Source organism: Protopterus annectens, chromosome 3.part0, assembly GCF_019279795.1.
Source record: "Protopterus annectens isolate FY-2018-M chromosome 3.part0, PAN1.0, whole genome shotgun sequence".
NCBI classification, from domain to species: Eukaryota; Metazoa; Chordata; order Ceratodontiformes; family Protopteridae; genus Protopterus; species Protopterus annectens.
In genome coordinates, this window is record NC_056731.1 from 214,935,309 (window position 1) to 214,956,417 (window position 21,109).

Sequence of the window (21,109 nt, forward strand, 5' to 3'; positions counted from 1 at the left end):
CGGGGTGAATTTCCTATCTCCCATCCAATCGTCAAGGTTCCTTTAGAAGAGGGCCAAGGAGGTGCTCTGCTTGACATGTATGGGCAGTCTATTCTAGAGTATGGGGAGTCTCTGGGTCATGAACCTATCCCTCCAGCATGTTTTGTTCATTGTGATGGCAAGGTTTAGATCCCTGGAGCGTGTGGCTCTGAGGGATTGGAATTTCTTTAAGTGGAGCATGTCCAACAGCTCAGGGTTTGACATGGCCTTGTATCTTAAGCAGAGATCGCCTCTGAGTAGATGATATGCCACAGAGTATAGCTGGAGTTTTTTTAGATGGTCAGCATAGGGCATCTGCTTTAGGCCTTTGATTCTTTTAGTGAGGCATTTCTGCGGCCTTTCCAGCTGTTGCAGATGTCTTGTGAGGTGCCTACCAAACGGGGCATTGTACTCTATAATGGGTCTAATGAGGGATGAGTACAGTGACCTCCTTTTTTCTGGATGAAAAGCCCTTAGTGATGAGGTGTGCCACATAGAAGGATTTCCTGACTGTTGTGGCAATGTGGTTATCAAAGGTGAGGCCACTGTCCACCTGTGTCCCTAAGTCTCTCATCACACTTTTGGTGTTTAGTGTACTGCCACCTATGTGGTAATTCATGGGTACAAGGTTTTTCCCAAAGGGGATAACTGTGCATTTCTTCTTGGCATTAAGCTTGAGCCCATGGCTCTGGCACCAAGCATCTGTTTCTGTAAGGCCCTTTTGTAGAGTATCCACATCATTTGGGGATTCAATAATGGCTCCCAGTTTGCAGTCATCTGCGAACTTTGTTAGCCAGAGTCCCTTAGTGTTGGCCTGTACTTCAGAGAAGTAGATTACAAACAAGAGCGGTCCCAGGAATGAACCCTGAGGTACTCCACCTGTCACTTGTCTGGAGATGGATTTGGAATCGGTTACTTTTGCAGTCTGGGTTCTGTCAGTAAGCCAGTTGGCAACCCATCGAGTGATGTAGGGATTTATGCCCAACTTAGTAAGTTTATCTATGATTACAGAGTGGGGGATGGTGTCAAAGGCCTTGGTGTGGTCCAGATAGGCTGTGTGGACCACCTTACCCTCGTCCAGCTCTGGAGACTGATTCGAAGAAGTCAATCAGGTTCAAGAGACAAGATCGGCCCTTCACGAACCCAAACTAGGTGGGGTCCAGTGTTTTAAGGTTGCCAATGTCATTGTTTATAACTTCCATGGCTTGTCAGATTGATGGGACGGTAGTTCCCGGGATCCAAGGCGGAGCCCCCCTTGTGGAGTGGGATAACTGTAGCTGTGTGCCACTCAGTGGGCATGAAGCCTGAGGTGAGGCTATGATTAAATACCTTCAGTATAAAATACTGTACCTCTTCTCTGACTTCCTCTTCCAGAAATATCCCTTGCATAGTTTCTACTGCTATGATTTTTTTACCCTAACCCAAGTTCTTTCGTTTCTTCTTTTCGGGTATATATTTTGTGTGTTATTTTTTTATTTATGTACCAAAACTAATGCTATATTACTGTGCACCTTATTTCTGTGGTTACATATATCATTAGATATGTCTTCTATGACTAACTGCTACATTTGTAAATAATCTACTGTGTCTTTTATTGTAACTGTACCTAGTTTGTGACCTTTAATTTGACAATATTAATGTTAAGGAGCTTTTCTCCGAGCTTCATCAGAAAAGGGTTTTGACCCTCTGATGAATCATGGTCAACAAATGAAAATATACTACAGAAGTAAAAAAAAAATACAAACTTTTTGTGGTTACTTATATAATTTCTTGCTGTGGCTTGAGCTAACAATAGGAATTGGGAATAAAAAACTTACCACAGAGAAGCTTCTCAAAAATCAAGTTAAGTACTCAGCTGTTATATATTACTGTGAGAGAGCCATTCATAGTCAGTGATACATTTGGGTGGAAGCTCGAGCAGTATTCCAAAAATAACCTTAATAGGGGTAAAATAAGTCTGTAACAGGCAGGAAAGATTTCAAAGCACCAGTATTACCTTTGCAAAGGATGCTCTGCTTCTGGCTTAGAGGTTCAGACTATGCTGCTTGCTTAAGTTGTGCACAGATGATTGAATACTCTGTACAGATTTCCCAAAAGCGGACATATTTCTACAACAAGCATTTGAAGTAGCCAAAACTCTTTGTGAAACTGCACTGGCTAAAACATTTTTGCTGTTCTACTGACAGAACACCATGTAGTAAGACATATATGTAGTATTTTCTTTCTTAGGTGACTGCCACACCTTCTTTACAAGGAACAAAGATCAAGAATAACTACTCTATTCTCTGCCTATGAACCACATGAAGATAAAAACTACAATTAACACTGAACAGTCGAGGGCATGAAAAGTCAGTATAAAAGTCAGAAAGGACAATGTAGCAACCACGAATGTATAAATTCCAAGAATGAAACTTCTTCTTCATAAGAAGTACATCTGAGATGAAAGACTCCCTTTCAAAAACTGTTTTATCAGCACAGTGAGACATAGTCTTACCTATGAGATCATGGAAGGTCAAAAAGACAAAAGTACGTGTCACTCGTCTGGATTCACATGTAAAGGCGAACAGGCGGGGTAGTTCGTTTAACTGCTTTATTATGTGGAAACACATCAGGAGGGATAGCAGCAGTACAAAATATAAACAAACTGATTAACAGACAGACTACATAGACATGCATGCATACATCTCAATGGCTTATCACAAAATGGCAGTCAGGCTCGCACATGCTCACTAGTTATACATACATATTGATCTGCATCCTCCCTCTTTAATGAATTGTCCACATTATAATGACATTTGAGAATTGAGACATGCAATTGTTCAAACAATAAGAAATAGATACAACATTCATGTTTTCACGTCCAAGTTGCTGTGTATCTGGAACATGGTCTAGAAATAATACCTGATCTAATGACATAACAATCAGAACTAGGTTTAGCAACAGGGGCAGTCATTGATGAACAAACAGATTCTGGAACTTTGGGATTCTTCTCAGGAACAGGGATATTTACTGGAACATTCTCTGCAAATGGAACGCTGAATAACTCACTCTAAGATATACAGTCTTTCTTGCAAGTATGATACTGCACTACAGGCTCGGACTCCTGGATCAAATGTTTCCGATTACACTAAAATTCTGCTCCTTGCGATTCCACAATGTACGATCTCGGCTCTGGACATGCACTTTTCACAACACCAATCCATTCGAAACCTTTGGACATCTGCATCCTCACTATCTTTCCTTCATGAATTGGACTGAGCGGTTTGCTGGTATTATCATAATAGGACTTGTGGGATAAGTGCTTCCTCAACAGACTGGCTTTCACTGACCTGTTGTTCTTGACACAGGGAACCAGCAATTGACTACTAATTGGTAACATGGTACTGGTATGTCTCAACAGAAGTTTTTGTGCAGGTGAACCAAGATGTTTATCACGAAGAACATTTCTGAGATTCAAGAGATTCAAGAAGACATCACTATTGTCATGTTTTGACTTCTCTAGTAATTGTTTCACACTCTGAACTGCGCGTTCTGCCAAAGAATGTGACTGTGGATACTTAGGGCTTCTCGTAACATGAGTAAAGTCCCACTCTTTGGTAAATCTTTTGAACTGCTGGCTTGTAAACTGTGTACCATTGTCAGAAATAACTTTGTGCGGACTGCCATGAACTGCAAAATGAGGCTTCATCTTAATAGTGACATTATTGGATGCTAGATTAGGAAGTAGGTCAATCTCGAACATATATGAATAAAAGTCTATTAACACCAAGTAATTTTGACCATTCCACTCAAAAATGTCAGTAGCTACTGTCGACCAAGTGAGTTCAGGAATCTGGCTAAAGTGGCTCTTTCTGTTGATGTGGCTTTGTACTATTACAAACAGAACAAGATGAAAGTACTCTCTCAATATCCTGCGACATAGAAGGCCAAAATACTAGTCCTCTTACCCTTCTTTTGGTACAGTCTATTCCCGGGTGGCCACGATGCAAAATAGTAATATACTCTTGTTGGAAGGACTTTGGAACAATAACTTTAGGACCTTTCATGATGATACCATTGTCAAACAAAATCTCATCTCTGTATGGAAAATAAGGTTGTACTTCTACTGGTAAGCAAAACTGTTTTGAGGGGCATCCTTGGCTGATAAAGTCGTTGAGTTTCTGAAGAATTGGGTCTGTGGCTGTATGACTTCTGAGCTCATTAAGATGTGTGGAAGAAAAACTTCTCACTTCCATGACTTCAAAATCAAGTTTCTCATTTTCATGCTGTTCAGTGGTAGTTCTGGGCGATATGGATAATGTATCAGCAAGATAAAGAAGTTTGCTTTTCATGTAGACAAGAAATTATACTTTTGCAATTTGGGCATCATGCGTTGTAATCTGGCAGGAGCTGAATGCATAGGCTTTCTCAAAATAGTGACTAGAGGTCGGTGATCTGTTTCAGTTTGGATAGGTCTACCAAAAATATAACCTTGGAACTTAGAACATGCAAACACAATTGCCAAGAGTTCTTTCTCTATCTGAGCATACTGCATTTCAGTTTGGATAAGAGTTCTTGATGCATAAGCTACTGGTCTACCCTCTTGAAGAATGACTGCACCAAGACAAAATTTTGAAGCATAGCAAAAAAGAGTAACTGGTTTGTGAACATCATAGTATCTGAGAGTTGGCGGACTGGCAATTGTCTGTTTCAGGACATCAAATGCTCTTTGGTGTTGCTCTGACCATGACCAAGATACATCTTTGTGTGTTAACTCACTGAATGGTGCTGAAAGTTCGCTCAAGTTTGGAATGAACTTGCCTAGATAGTTAACCATGCCTAATAAATGTTGTAGGGCTTGAACACTGTCTGGAGCTGGCATCTCAAGAATTGAAGTTTGCTTGGAAGGATCGGGTTATGAGCCGAAGCTGGTAAATAAATGACCAACATAAGTGATTTCTCATAGCCTGAATTTGCACTTCTGAAGATTCAGCTTAAGATTCACTTGACGTGCTCTTTCCAGAACTTTCTTGAGGTTTCTGTCATGCTCAGCTTCACCATTAAATCCTACTAATATACCATCTAATATAATAGCACACGGATACCCAGAAAAAAATTTGCTCCACTGTATGCTGGAAGATTTCACTGGCAGAATTTATCCCAAATGGCATTCTCAAAAATCTGTACCTGCCAAAAGGAGTACTGAAAGTGGTCAGCAATGAGGATTTTCGATCAAGCAGTATTTGCCAAAATGAACTTTTTGTATCCAACACAACAAAAACAGTGGCATTTGTCATGAGAGCAATGACTTCTACAACTGTACTCATTGGATGATGAGGTCTTTTTAGTGCTTTGTTTAAATCTCGTGGATCAATACATATTCTGATATCATCTCAGCTTTTCTTATGATCTACCACCATGGAGGATACCCATTCGGTTGGTTCATTACTGGACAAATTATACCTTGTTGCACCATGTTATCTAGCTTGGCTATGACTCTGTTCTGCATAGCTATTGGAACTTTCTTTGCTGGTCTGATAACTGGACTGACCTCTGGGTCTAACTTCATGGAGTACACAACTGGAAGTTTGTCTAGTTTGTATTCAAAAAGATCAGCATAGGTACTGAAAATAGACTGGGTGAAATTAGAACAGTAGTCTTCCAAGCTAACATGATGGACATCTTTGTTAAATGAAAGCAGTCTCTTTTTCAAATTGTCTCTGAGTCCTAATATTGACTGTATGTGCCCTTTGGCCACATAAAATTCCAGGTCATAACTGTTCCTAGCAGAGTAACATGAAAGCAGTACTGAACCTTCAGTCTAAATTTCTTCACCAACATAAGCAACAAGTTTTGCACACGTTGCCAAATCAAGCTTCTCACCAGCACATACTCTAGCAAATGTTTCTACTGACATAACATTGCACTTTGAACCTGTATCAACTTTGAGCTCTGTGGGTTTTCCATTTATCCAATCAGTACAAAATATGTCATTCTTTGCCCATAAATCTACTGCATTGATTGTTTCTTAAACACTGACACACCATCAACATAAAAAGTTGGGTCACAGCTTTCTAACTGATCAACTTGCCGCTCTGAATATTTTCTTTTAATAAAAGAATGTCTTATTTGATTTATAAAATATTTTGAAATGATTCCACTTATTACATTTGTGGCATTGCTGCCCAAAAGCTAAGCACTTTTCTCTTTTAGACTCATGACTTCCGCCACAATTACGACAGTTAGCAATAAAACTGGGTGGGGCCCCATTCTTTGAGTTTGCTGACTCAGCCTTGTGATTCACTGAGACTTTGCAAACTCTGGAATTTGTTAGAAAGCTACTGGTTTACCAGTGAGTGTTGCAGGGGTTACAGTTGTTGCCATGTGCTTCGGCCTGTTTCTTTTAACCACCTGCTGCATACTATCAACGTTAGCTTTAGAAGTTACTGGAAGCATCCATTTCTCATTTGTAAGCATATCTGTGTGCTTTTCTGTAAGCTTATATATCTGACAAATGGCTATGGCTTTATTCAAAATTAAATCACTGTCATGAAGCAAACTCTGTCTCACAGTATTATCTTTAATACCACACACAAATCTGTCTTTTATTAACTCATCCCTTAAATCACCAAATCTGCATATTTATAGCCTTGTTTCTCAAGTCAGCTATTTATGCTGCAAAAGTTCCACTAGACATTTGATCTTGTGTAAAATTAGTGCCTTTCCATTGTAATATTTGCTTGGGTGTTATACATTTCTCTAAATTTACGTTTTAAGCACTCGGGGTCTTCCCTTGACTCAGCCAGTACAACTAGATGATGGTTTATTTAAGTAAGCTTTGATACCTGAAATTCATTCCTGACCTTTTTTTCAAGTTATACGTGCAGTAGGGATGATTCACCCCTCTGTATTCCTCCACCTTTAACTGAGTGCCTTCACTCCTGTATCTGGATCTGAAACTGGATCCCATTCTGACACCATGTCGCTCATCTGGATTCAAATGTAAAGGCAAACAGATGGGGTAGTTCATTTAACTGCTTTATTATGTAGAAACATATCAGGATGGACAGCAGCAGTACAAAATATAAACAAACTGTTTAACAGACAGACTGCACAGACATACATATGCTTACATCTCAACAGCTTACAAAATGGCAGTCAGACTCGCACGTGCTCAGTATTTATACTCTTGTGCAAGCCCCTAGAAAGCTTCTTAAAGGTATACATACATCTTGATCTACAGTATGCACTTTGTCTACATCACATCTGAAGCCTAGATTAAATGAAGACCTAAAAGAAGGCTGCCAGATGTAGATACTGATTTGCTAAGGAGGAATAGAATATCGTTTGATCCAAATGAAACATCTTCTCCACATAGCCAAACAAGCGATCCTGCAATAAGCTTTCCTGGCACTTTCAAAGACTTCCACGATTTCTTATGGGAGGCTCTATAACTGAATCACCACCAAAAAAGAAGAATAAGACCATAAGGGGAAGACAGTGATTTTCTCAATGCACTGAAAAAATAGTTCTCAGATCATGTTCACCTCTTGGGAGAAGAGGATTCTAAAGGCCTGAAACTAAACTTTGTGTCACATAAAGGTACCACTAGAATACATATTGAACATTCTACATACAGTTTTACCAGAAGGTACAAGGCTAGCAAGCAATCCAAAGAAAGATAGTCAGTGCAACTGTGAAGACAGAGATAAAGTCCTAAATGTGACCCAGATGGCATGATATCAACTACTGATTCGGGTGCCAGATTACCTAATGAAGAAGGGAAGAAGTAGTGGCCGACACCGACATGCTCATACTGAGAGAGAGAGAGAGACAGTCTAGCTCACTGTAATACTGGCACCTACTGGACAGATAGATGTAGCAAGTAGCAATATGCACTGAGAATATGCATCTGCCTCTTCAGCCTTTACAGAACATATGCAGGAAACAGAATACCCAAAAGAAAAGGCAATGCAGATCCTCACATCAGATGCCAGAGGAAGGATTATTATCAGAAAACAAAACTACATCTCCTGGCTCTCTGAATCACTGCCTCACTGTGAATGGCTCTTTCCCTGGTGATGGGGAAAAAATGAGGACAGCTGTGTGGTTACTAGATGACTCACAGGCATAGAGGGCCGAAAAAGTACTAAAATGCACAGTAAGTCTACAGAAACTATTCCTTTCTATTTATCAGTAAGAAAATACCAACCACTCTCCTCTTTGCTTGTTGGTGGTACCAAAATTTGGATCACAGAATCATAGAATGAGCAAAGCAACTGAGCCACGTGGCCATTTATACCTTATTAGCACCCACAGTTAGACCTTGCCTCATTTTCAAGAAGTGATAGGCCAGTCATACCTATGTGTGTGTGTGTGTGTGTGTGTGAGTGTGGGGGGGGGGGGGATTTATAAATACCATTCTAACTCCTTAAAAGAAGGTAGTGTGCCACATTTTTTGATCTGGAGAGGAAATTTGTTCCAGAGAAGGGGTATTTGCTACATGATGAATCTCTCTCCAATGTCATTTGTTTACTTGCTAAAGCAAATTCAGATCTCTAGTTCTAGTGTTCACAGGACTGTTTGATTGGTGGAGAAATAAGAGGTCTTGGACTTTCTGATCCCTAATAGCTGGGAAGGCAAGGCAAGGAACACTGCTAAGGCGTCAGTAGGAAAGTGAATACAGGAACAAGGCCTCCAGTCTATCTTCATAGATCAGGTCCTTTAGTCCAAAGATATTTTTTGTCAGGAATCTTTGTAGTCTCTCTCCTCTGGCTGCTGGATGTTTTAGTATAGTACATTCAAAAGACGGCACTGTATTCTATAATGGGCCCGATCACTGCAGAATATAGAGGAGTCAGGACTTCTTTGGACGTAGAAGAAATACCCTTTATGATTAGCTGTGTCAGACAGAAGAATTTCCTGACCATTGCTGCAACATGATGTTCAAAGTATTAGGAGTTATCACCCATGTTCCAAGGTTTCTCAAATCATCTTCACTTTGGAATGGAACATTTTCTGTTGTATAAGCTGGACGGTTTGCGTGACAAATGCAGCAGATATTGCATGTCTTATAATTTATTTTAAAAAGTTGTTAATCAGCTATTAATATGTGCAAGTTCACTTTGCAGCTTCTGCATATCACAAGGGAATTCAAGTACAATGCCCAGTTTGCAATTGTCTAAAACTTGGTTAACCTGATTTGCTGATTTTTGATTTGGAGATGAGAGTTATATACCAAACAGCAAAGGTACTAGCATGGAACCCTGTAGTACCCCCACTGTTTAGTTTCGTGCTCTTTGAGGCTATGCCTACAATCCTCACACTGCAGGCGTGTCCCTCATCCAATTAGCTATCTAATTACATAGAGATCAACCAGAGTGTATGTAGCTTGTTGAAAATGTTGGCATGTGGTGTAGTGGTGTATTTTCAAATATTTTGGCAAGGTCAAGGTACGTTGTATGAACAACATGACCACTGTCCATTGCTTGAATTGCCCTCTAAATAAAATTAACTAGGTTTATCAGATGGCCTTGCAGATGAGGCTCATCAGGTTGATGGGTCTGTAATTCTTCGGGTCTGTGGTGGGACCATCCTTCTGAAGAGGTATCACAACTGCTATGCAACAAATCTCAATGCTAGATGTTACTTTGTATCTTCCTGACATAGCTAAGGAAAGATTTGTAACTATCCTTAGCTTCTGATGCCAGCCTAAGTTCATGGGAAAAATGAAACAGAACTGCAGTCTCACAAAATGCAAATGAGTCAGCTTCAAGGATGACTCACTTCTAGAAGGCAAGCTGAAATTTCTCTCAAGCTTGTTAGAATTCCAGTTTATGATGGGGTGACAAAAGGGCTCTGGATTTCCCTGAAACCTAAACATCACATGACAGATGGGATGGATAGTGAACAAGTTCTATACAGCAAACATCTTTGATTAAAGGGAACTGGTGCAATTTCTGTCCTCTTTGTTTAGATACTACACTACTGCTACATGTCTGTCTACAGTCACCAGTGGGGGGTGTCAACCTGGAGAAATATTCTCATAACCTGTAGGACCAGAAAATGTCAATTTTTTGAAAAAGCTGCAGAGAAGCTCTCCTGTTTTACATCTGACCCTGAACAATGACAGAACTGAAGTGCCTCCCTAACTCTCCTTAATTGTGCTTGAAGTAACAGACTCAGTCAAAAAGGAAACAAAGAGGAATACTTTCTGCAAGTCAGTACCAAGTCCCAGCACTTTAAAGAACAGCACCAAGGGTCCAATACTAGAAACAAGACTAGAAACACACCAAAGGGAGAATGGAGAGTTGCAGTCACTGGTAACATTTAATACTCTATAGGATTCAGCTGTACAAATATGCCAATAACAATATAAAAACAACAGTGTCACAAGTCAAAATAACTTTAAAATGGGTGCAATGGGAATCCTTCTCTGAGATCTGACAAAGGGTGCCAGATTCTTGCACTCCTACTCCCTGTTTAAGGGAAAAAGGTGTGGTCCTAGTGCAAGATTTTCTTAGATTATCACAAGGTCAGATGGCAGCACATACAGTGTTAAGGCTAACAAGCTCCATTCACTAGTTATTTTATTTTATTTTACATTTGTTTAACGGGAAGGTCCAACTGGACAGAGCTGTCTGTTTTCAATGGCGGCCCGGGGAGAAAAGCTCCAGAACAATTGTTAGCATACTATACATAAGACATTTACACATTCAGTTATAAAACTGCATAAGATATTTACATAAGCATAGTGGTTTAGACATACAATTAAAAGTATAGCAGGTAGTAATATTTGATTATTGTTCATACAGTATGTTTAGTACAGATAATCTTGAAAATGTACTGAAGATAAGACAAGAAAGGAAAAACTAAAAAAGGAGAATATAGACAAGTTCACATGAGGTGCATTGACATTTTAAGGGAAAGCTTTTCAACTTAGTCTAGGGGAGAGTAAGTGGGTATAGATGGGGCAGTGGGCAGTAGGCGGCAGTGAGTTGGTAAGTAACGTGTGATAATACATAGTGCATCTGTGGGAGTTTTAAAGAGGTTGGATAGTGGGTAGGGGAAAGGAGTTAGAATACGTCAGCCAGGTGCTAGGCAATTACAAGTAACGTGTGATAATATATAATGCATCTGTAGGAGTTTTAAAGAGGAGGTTGGATAGTGGGTAGGGGAAAGGAGTTATAATATACTAATAATGGAGTTGGTTCCTCTCAGTTTCCTATAGCATATCGTGAATGAAAAAGTCACTTAAAATCACCAGTATTTTTGAAATAAGATACCTACAGAACTTACCTAGGTAAATGAATAAAATAATTGGTAATGAATTTACATCAGCCAAATGCATTTATTTATGTATTTATTCATTTACCATTTATTAACCGGGTTAGTCTGGCTGGGCAAATGCCCTTTTTCAGCAGAGACCCGAGGAGAAAAGCTCCAGATACAAAGATTACAATTTGTTACAGAAGAGCAATACAGATAAAAACAATAAACGAATAGAATCTTGTTTATTAACATTCAGTTACAAAGGTACATTTAGTAATTGTAAAACAACATGCAGATGATATAGTTGTATGGTAAGAAATAGAAGGAAAGGGAAAGGAAGGAGCTAGTAAGTAGGCAAAGCTTACTTATACTGTGGAGACAAGTAGGGGAAAGAGGTGGGGAAGGAGCAAGGTAAGAGGATGAAAGACATAGATAAGAGTTGTCTGATGCAGTGATCACTGATTAAAAAAGAGGTACATTGTTAGTGATACGGAAGTAGAAACATACAGCCAGGAGAGTCTAAGGTGCAGGAAATGGAGACAGAGGCCTGCTGGGAGAAAGAATGCTGGGTAAGAATTGACTCAAGTAGGGTCTTTACATGGGCAGGTCCAGGAATTGAGTAGGTAATCCTTTAGGGCTAGTTTGAAACTGGGTGAGGTTTGGTGAGTTCTGATATGGAGAGGGAGCTTGTTCCAAGATGTGGAGAAAGCATGACTATTAAATGTCAAACATCCAGTACTTTCCCAAGAAATATTGTTAAAAATGTAGCATTACTTACCATCTTTCCACTCTCTAGTAGCAGGATGTATAAAACCAAACAGTTCGTCTGTAGTAACAGACTTTGGATTGAGATCATTCCAAACAGGTTTTCTTTTCAGATTCATGTAAGTACGGTTCAGAGTTCTCAAAATCTACAAAATTACAGAAGTAAGGTTACTGTAAAAATAGCAATCATACTTTTTCCTAAATTAACAATTAAAGTTAATGAAATGAACAGAAAAATATAAATTAATAAAATCAAAAGTGGAAAAAAAAACAGAAGAAAGAGTAAAAAGCAAATGCTAGTATAACAGTTTTATGATGACAGGCTTCTGTGTCAACTAATACTGGCAGAACTTGTGCATGCCATGCCGAACAATACATAGCAAAGGACATCCACAAATATGCTGTGAAAGGGACCATTCCCATTCTTGCATTTATCATAGCAAAACAAATATACAATGCAGACAGTTTCTTGCATCTCCTCCTTTTCCTGAAAGGCAAAGCATTTTTTATGATAAAAACAACTGGGAACTTGAAGCCCATAAACTTAAAATGATAGACGCAAACAAGCAAATAAATGCATGAAAAAAACAGAAACATGGACAGGGGTGTTAAAGCTTCACCTATTGCAAAAGGTTCTGCCTAACTCCAAGAATTATGCCGGTATGATTAAATTATGTGAGAAAAATGTTTTACTTTAAGAGGATAATGGTAGCAAGTAACACAACTGTATGAAAGTCTAAAGAGGCATTAAAACTATCAGATAATGAGAACACTACAGGACAGGGAGTTCATTAAGTACAACTAATAAAAACATACCAATATTCCTTGAAAAACACTGACAGCTCCAACCCTGTTCAAGGAATTAAAGGCTGTATAAGCTTGATGTGAAGAGGCTGATGAAAGTGTTGGCACAATAGTACACTGGTACAACACTAACATGTAGATTGTGAATACAGGTCAGCCATGCATTCCACATGCCTAGTATAGCAACTACAGCTATATTAAAAACTTTCTTACATGTATACAATTGGTCAGACATAACAAGAAGTACTACTTGTAGGCAAACAGCTTTCTCTTCTGAAACTAAGACAAACAGCTGAATTCCCTTTCCAATATACTTACCTCTATTAGAATAACAAAGATAGCAATGAGCATCCAATATACCCAGGAATACCTTTTGTCAATTTCACCACTCTTTCATGTATTAGTTGTAAAACTCAGTCCAAATGCCAGGTATCTCTGAAATATCTGGGAGTAAGATCACATAGTATATTATCTGAGAGACAACTGTAGTCTATAATTGAGATACAAATCACAAATATCTCCAGTGAACAAACAGCAAATGTTGCTAACCCACAGGCCTTCTTATACCAGTCTAAGAAACGAGACACTTCTCAAGACAAACTAGATTTGTATGCTGGGCTGATCACATTCTTTTCCAAAGGGCCTGAAGATTCTGGGACAGCTTGCCTAAGTGGTCTCCTTTCCTGGGAATTAGTGGGCATGTACAAGTGTACCATCAGGCCTGGGGTATTCCATAATTTAAAACTTGTTTCTAGTAGAGGGGTGACTTCTGACCACATGTTCATTTGTCCAAAATACTTGTTGAGTCTGGACAATAATGCTCATATACATAAATCCAACAGATAGACCAATCCAAAAAAGAGCTCCCCTGTGAGGTTACTAGTGAAGGATAAGGATTTATCATCTTCGTCCATCTGTTTAAGTTAATATGTGAAACAGATGATGATAACTTTCTCTGCCACATCTCCTGCAATCTCCATCAAAGTAAGGCACAAATTATGTAATAAAATTTGCTTTGGCTCAAGACGATCATTGGAATTTTTACAACTTACAAAATCAGTTTTTATTTTTATATTCAGAATGCAGAACAGTTTTTAAAATACATGCGATCTACATCACAGGAATTTAGGCGTTATAACTGCATCACTAAAGGTAATTATAGTAAATGCAGTATGTAGAATAAAAGATTGCTGAAATCCACTTTCAGCGATCTTTGACATTGCACTTTTCCTCACTGTTGTGCAACCTTGGAGTTGGTATACATAAGCTGGGGAGAATTTCCCCCATCATTGGGGGACATGCCCTCTTGTACTATATATATATATATCTGTTAAAACTGACTAAAGTGTGTTTTGTACCAAACAGCATTTGATATAAATGCCTTTGGTGACTCAAAGTGAATCCAAATTTAGAGTTTATGTGGTTAAATGATAAATGTGGGAGAAGACCAGAAAAAAAGACAGTGGATCCTTCCTTGCTTTTATAGATAAATAGGTAAGTATTATGCAATCAATCTGCAGACCACTGCAAACCTAGCCAATTCCTTGTATTTGAAAGTTCTCTCCAACATAAAGTAAAAGTAGATTTTTTAAAACGAAAATTATTGAAACTTCAATCTCAAGCAACAAATAATAAAAGCATTACTTGTTCACAAAACCAAAATAATATCATCAATAAAGCAAAGGTGTAGCCCGGAGTCATTTTTACTAACCAACATTAAAGTCTGATTAAGAACCACAGAACATGGTTAGAGCTATGCATGATGAGAAAGAGCATGGTTTGGAGCAGTCTGGGAAAGTCATACCCACAGAGTCATCTCAATGCTCGCAACAGAGGATTAACATATTTTTTTATTGGTAAGCCTTGCGAATGTTACATGAGGTTATTGCGGCATCTTTGGTTCTGAAAATGCTAATTCTTGAAAACTAGAAATCTTCTTTATTACTCCATTTACAGATGAATGAGTGGTACAATATGTTCCTTAATTATCCATACTGAGAACATTACAGGAAATAATAGCAATGTGGGATAAGACCAGTGAGCCTGCTGGTCTAGTCTCAGGAAGGAGTTAGAGAAAAGGACTGGATTTTATGTCTCTTAGCAAGTTTTCACAGGTGGTCATGTGGAGCGGAAAAAAAATCAGAGGTATCAACACAGACATGGCATGCCCACCTCTGCCTCTTACAGGTTTGCCTCATGCTATGTCATAGGTATCCCCATGCCACTAACTGAAGATGGCTCTTCTATGCTTACTGTATGAAGTGTAACCCCTCTCAGAACCAATTCCTACACAGTCAAGAATATTAGAACTTATCTTGAGGTCTGATGGTAACTGGCAGAGACAAGATTCCCTCTCTGCCAGCAGCTGGTAGTCTCTAACTTCCTCACTGTTTTTGGTAATTACAGGTGGCCTTCCCATAGCAAAGAGTTGTTAGACCAAACAACTCAGACAAATAGAAAACCTTGAGGCTGTTGGTTTGGACAACTGTCAGTGTATGTACAGATATGTCTCTAAATCAGAATGAAATAGCAAATGAACTGTTTACCATTAAAGATATGTTGGAGATGGAGGACTGCCTCTTTTGTTTAATCCATTAAAAGCATTCTGGCCTATTAAATCAGAAAATCTGTTGTACTATCAAATTTGTTACTATGTGATTACGCCATGGCTTCATTTACACAAGCAGCAAGATGTTCTGAGCAGTAGGAAAACAACATGCTGGACAAGAAAAACTTTACACTAGCTGTATGCCCTGTTAATCTTCCGCCATAGTCTAGGATAAGTCACATTTCCACTACTTACCTCAGTTCACATTTTCCTGAAACAGGTTCTGCAACTGTGAACATCTGATAGACATTTTTCCCACTTTCAAAAGTCCTGCACACTAAGAAATGCACTGGAAGGCTGTGGTCAGAAAAATAGCTGGCTCATCACTCAGAGTATTTTTCTGAGTGGTGGCCAAGAGGCCAGAGCAAAGTACTACATGGTTCCAAATGCAGATCTAGAGCTAGAGGTGTCCAGAAAACCATGCAAAGCTGCTGCAGCAGTCTAAGTTATTCTGCTGTGGTACAGTTCTCAATGGAACTGTCCTTGTCATTTTTTACAGAGGTTACAGAGGTTAGTCCATATACTTCCAGCAAATATTAAACAGGTTGTGAGTTGCCCAGTGAAATGCCTGGCTTTTGAATTCATATATTTTTGCAGTCTGCATTAATGAAACAATAAAGTATTAAGATTCTGGATCACCTGTCCAGTTTTCTGTGGCACTAGATAATCTTGGACAAACTTGATGCTCCATTACAAGTCTAAGACTTACCTACTAAACTATGAAACTAAACTATGAAACTATGAAACCTTCATTCAGTTCAAGAGTAGTACAAGTCTAGTTTAGTGGCAATTGTTGCCTACAAGAAAAGCATAAATACAATGAGATCCAACAACTATACTATTGATGCAAGGGCACTGTGGATACTATCTTCTTGATGGACGACAGTTCATGTCAAAGAAATGTAGGCTAGGGATGACCAGAAGAATCCTTTTGAAGACAAGTGATCAAATGGAGGTGCTATGTACAAGTAGTACAGAATCAATTGGTCGTGTGTGAATGGAGGCATGTACATTGCAACTACACACTGCACACTAGCCCCTTATACGGCACAGGCATGTGTAAGGTGTTTCTAGTTCTTAAGAATAAAACTCAGATTCTTAAAATGCGGATGAAGGTTCCTACTACTGGCTTGCCCAAATCTCAGACCAAAGGAATGAATGGGATAAACAGTTCTCAGGGAGTGAATGGGTCAACAGTGTGACTGGGGATAGGAATTGATGGCGAGTAGCACAGGGGAGGCATAAAGAAATCTTTCATAATGATGCAGTAAGTAAGCAAATGCTTTTCTAAGGATGCATTTCTTAAACATGAGGGTGTTAGAGTCCGAGGAAAGGTGACCAAAGGTACAAGCATCAAAAGAATGAAGGGAGAATTAGTTGTAGATGCAGCACAGTCCAGGACACTCTCATTCTGCACTCTTTCCCTTTTTTATTCTAGTATCCATGGAGAGGTGTCTGGTATTGTGCTACATTACTCAGTGCATGGAAGGTTATGGTGTATGCAGTAACTTTAATATGTTTTTACAGGTTGGGATTTCCTGCTAGATGGGCTGGATCAGATAATTATTCCCAACATATGTGCCACACCGGACCATTTAACTGCAGCAGAGGACAAGAATGAGACAACATACACTGTATGTTTCATTCAAATACTAAGGACAATTTACTCAGGTTTTCAATGTAACGGGTTTTTAATTCCTGAATATGATATTTTTTTATGCATATGCTCTTTAGTATGCATGACACTACTTGAGGACTGGATCCTTGTCTAACCAGACTTAGTTTGACCTTGTCTAGAGACAATAGGTCTAATCTTCCACCATATATCTCCACCTTTCTAAAAAGTGTGGCATTTTCATTTTCATTGATGGAGGCAATGGTCAGTCCTGTCCTCAAAAAGACAAGTCTTGAACACAGTGGTCTGGAAATCTAATGTTCCCAAGAAAATAATGTATCCTTAGCCAAAAACATATCTGACAGAGGGCATCAATAATCCATTCCAATCCATGTTTCATGCCTAACATAGTACTTTAACTTTCTCCTCTTAGGAAGTGACCAACATCATTATTACATCTTAGTACTTGATCTCCTGGTAGTATTTGATACAGTGGACTATTCTAACTAACTGGTCTAGCTGGAGTATTACTGTGGAATTTCTAGAGTTGTGAAGCACAAGTTTGTCTCCTCCCTGTCTGGATGCACATGGAGGGTTGCATCTAGGGTTAATTCCTCAGCAGTTTACCCTCATTACTGGGGGGATCCCACAGGGATCCCTCCTCTGCTCTAACATCCACTGTCTCCAAACTTCTGTTGAAAGAAATTATAAGTTATAAAAGGGTTGCATTACCATCGCTATGCTGATGACTTGCAGTTGTACCTCTTGTTTCCTCAGAATTGTCTGTCAGCTCTCAACCAGCTATCAGAGCACACAGAATGAATCCACTCACAGTTAGGCAAAAATGGTGTTAAACTCAGCATGTTTAAAACACTTGCCATGGTTATCCACACTGCAATACAGACTCATTAATAGAAACCTTGCCTCCCTAATATTACTAATTGTGGGAACAGTCTCCAATTTATGTCAAACCTGTGTGATCTGGGAATGGTTACTGACAATAAGCTGACCCTGAAGGACCATAGTTCTGCTGTTAAGTGTTGTTCTCTCCACCTAAGGAAAACTGTCCCCATCTAACACCAAATTCCAGCACCTTATCTCCCATAGTGATACATGCCTTTTATTTCCTCCCGGCTAAACTATTGTAATGCCTTGTACCTGGGGGTTCCTAATTCAGAACTAGACCACCTGCAGCTTGTGAAAAATTCTGTTGCCTAGCTTCTTACTGGGTTCTTACACACCATTATATTATGCTCGGCTTGTGTGAACTGCACTGTTTAGTAATCTAGAAGTATATCATCTATAAAGTACTGTTTCTGGTCTACCTTGTCCTACATAATTTGGGTTACCCCTGTCTGCAACACCTTTTGAGCTAGTATTAGATGTTTCAGTCCTGGCACTTTATCTTCCAAAAGTTCACCTTGAAATTTCTGTGATTCATTTCTGTTCTTATCAGGGTCCATACTTTTTTGAATCTACTAATTGGCTGGCTAAGGGTGTGAGGGTGTGACCAACTCTGAGAATTCCCAAGATTCCCTAAAGGCTTATACGTTTTAATTAGTACTTTCATAACTTAATTCATTTATATTGGTTTAGGCTCCACAATGAAAATCAAAATACTACAACTAGTTTACAGTGCTACTGCCTTGCTTGTATATACTTGTTCTTGACTGTGGGTTTTTTTTTTTTTTTTTTTTTTGTTATTTTTCACCGAGTCTTTGTTTTTCTTATTTTATTGCATTGTGTATTTGTTTACTTATATTAACCGCAAGCTGTACAGTGCTTGGGTTCAAGCACTTAAATAAATTTGAATTTCATGCCTTGACACTTTTCTTTGTCCTGTCAATTGGCATGAGATGTAAATTTAGAGAAAAAAAAAAGATTAAAAAACATAACATTAGCCACACCCAGAACCTGAAAAAGAATATGAAGACCAGAAAGTCCCCTTCCACCTGTAAATCATGGTGTATACTCTGATATTTCCTGCAATAATAATGATTGTAATGGTGGCAGATATAATTTATATCAATTTTCTATTGCAGACCAGCTTAAGAAATGCATTTACCAAAATGATAGATCCATGTTGTCTGCTTTTCGTCTGGTTCAGCATATGTTTTGTTGGATCTGGTCAGATCCAACCTCGGTGCATTATACCAAGGTATTGGATCTGAGAGTTCTGAGTCCGACCCTGCCCACAATCCTCTCTCCTGTTTGAATTACCTCAGACTGAGTTTGCTGGATGATCAAAATTGGAAAGGCTAAAGAGTAAAATTACATGTCACTATATAGTCTAAGAGTTGCAAACGGGTTAGACAAGATCCACAGAAAGTCTAGCAGATCCCTAAAAAGAAACAATGACAATTTAGCAGGGGAGAGGAGGGAGGGAGGGGAGTTGAACCAGATGAAAAGAAGATAACAGGGGAGTTAAACCACATGAAAAGAAGATAACATGGAGCTATAGTTATAGTTAAGTACCTAACTTTCGTATCTGATGTTGTCTTCTTTCATCTGATTCAATATGTAGGACAGATTCCTAAGCTACCTGACAGGGACCTGGGGCGTCTCAAGGAAGGACATTCCCGAGTATGGCAGAGACGAAAGATGTGCCAGTTCTACACTGCACATCTAACTTATAATGAGATACTAAGGTATGAGATGAGGACCTAGTTACTGCAGTGCATATGTCACTGACAGGCACTTTTTTTTGCAAATGTGGCTGAAGTTGCCATCACCCTGGTATGTGTTTGATTGTAAAGACAGAACTTGTGAATCATAGCCAAATGAAATGCAGTCTGCCAACCATTTTGGTAGGGTTAGCTTAGATACCGATTGTGCAAACTCGTTCTTGAAGAAGGATGTGAACAACTGATCTGATTTTCTGAAACTCTTAGTGCAGTGGAGACAGAATCTGAGTTATCTATGAACATCTAAGGTATGTAGAATATGTTCTCCTTTGATGGTAAAATTTGGAAAGAAAACTGTTAAAATCAATCTATTGGTTCAAGCTACTTTGGGAAGAAACTAAGGATTTGTCCTCAGTGATGCTCTGTCTTTGTGAAAAATAAGAAAAGGAGATTTACAAGAGAGTGCCTGTAATTCTAACGCACATTTTGCAGATGTAATGGCAACCAGAAAAAATCGATTTCCATGAAAGAAAGTTTATGTTTGCAGATGCTGCTAGTTCAAAAGGTTTTTGGGTTAGGGATTGGAGTAAGCTAGTAATATCCCAGGGAGGGGTCAGATCACAAATCAGGGGTCTCAATAAAAAGGTTCCTCTAAGGAAAGCTTTGATCACTTTGAGGGAAGCAAGAGATGTACTGCTGAGCCCTATGTGAAAATTTGAAATGGCTGCTAGCTGGACTTTAATTATAGAGCAACTTGAGCCAGCCCTGAACAGATCTGATAGAAATTCCAAAATTTCAGGTAAAAGTGCTGAAAATTGATCTGGTCCCTTATAAGAGGCCCAACTGTTACTCTTGTAAATCTTTTTGGCTGAGTTTCTTTGAAAATAAGATATGAGATGGACTACCAGGAAAGAAAACCTGGCATCTCTGGCAATCGTTAGAATTGTAGAAACCATGCTGTCAATTTTAGGGTCTTGAGATCCAGTAGAGGTAGTCTGGATAGGTGACTGAAGAGATCTGGAAATGGATCCAGAACCCATCATTGGTGCACCAGATGAGGCCAAAGAGAAGGGAATCATACCTGCCAAGACCAGAAGGGGGTAATGCGAATTACCCTGGTCTTGCACTCCATAGCTTTCTGACTGAACTTACTGATAAGGGGAACTGGCAGAAAGGTATAAAGGAGACCTGGGGGACAAAGATGGACTACAGCATATCTCAGGTGACTGTCCCTGTGAAGGGATGAGTGCAAAGTAACTTCTGTATTTCTTGTTTAGGTACAAAGTAAAAATGTCACAGCAACTGTAAATCTCCACTGCTACTGTTCTGCTGAGAAACCACTTGTGAGGCAATAGTACAGTTCTGCTTAATTTGTCTTCCAGAATACTGAACATCCCAGGTATGTGCACTGCTACTAGAAACCGG

At 39.1% G+C, this 21,109-nt stretch overlaps 1 protein-coding gene across 1 annotated transcript in view; it reads right to left on the reverse strand.

Moving 5' to 3' along the window:
• The window catches only part of DNAH11 (dynein axonemal heavy chain 11), a 4,606,558-nt gene that overhangs the window by 2,936,519 nt on the left and 1,648,930 nt on the right, over positions 1-21,109 (reverse strand). Inside the window, exon 40 of the mRNA XM_044065542.1 lies at positions 12,047-12,179. Coding sequence (XP_043921477.1) covers positions 12,047-12,179 — 133 coding nt within the window. The remainder of the gene's footprint in view (positions 1-12,046; positions 12,180-21,109) is intronic.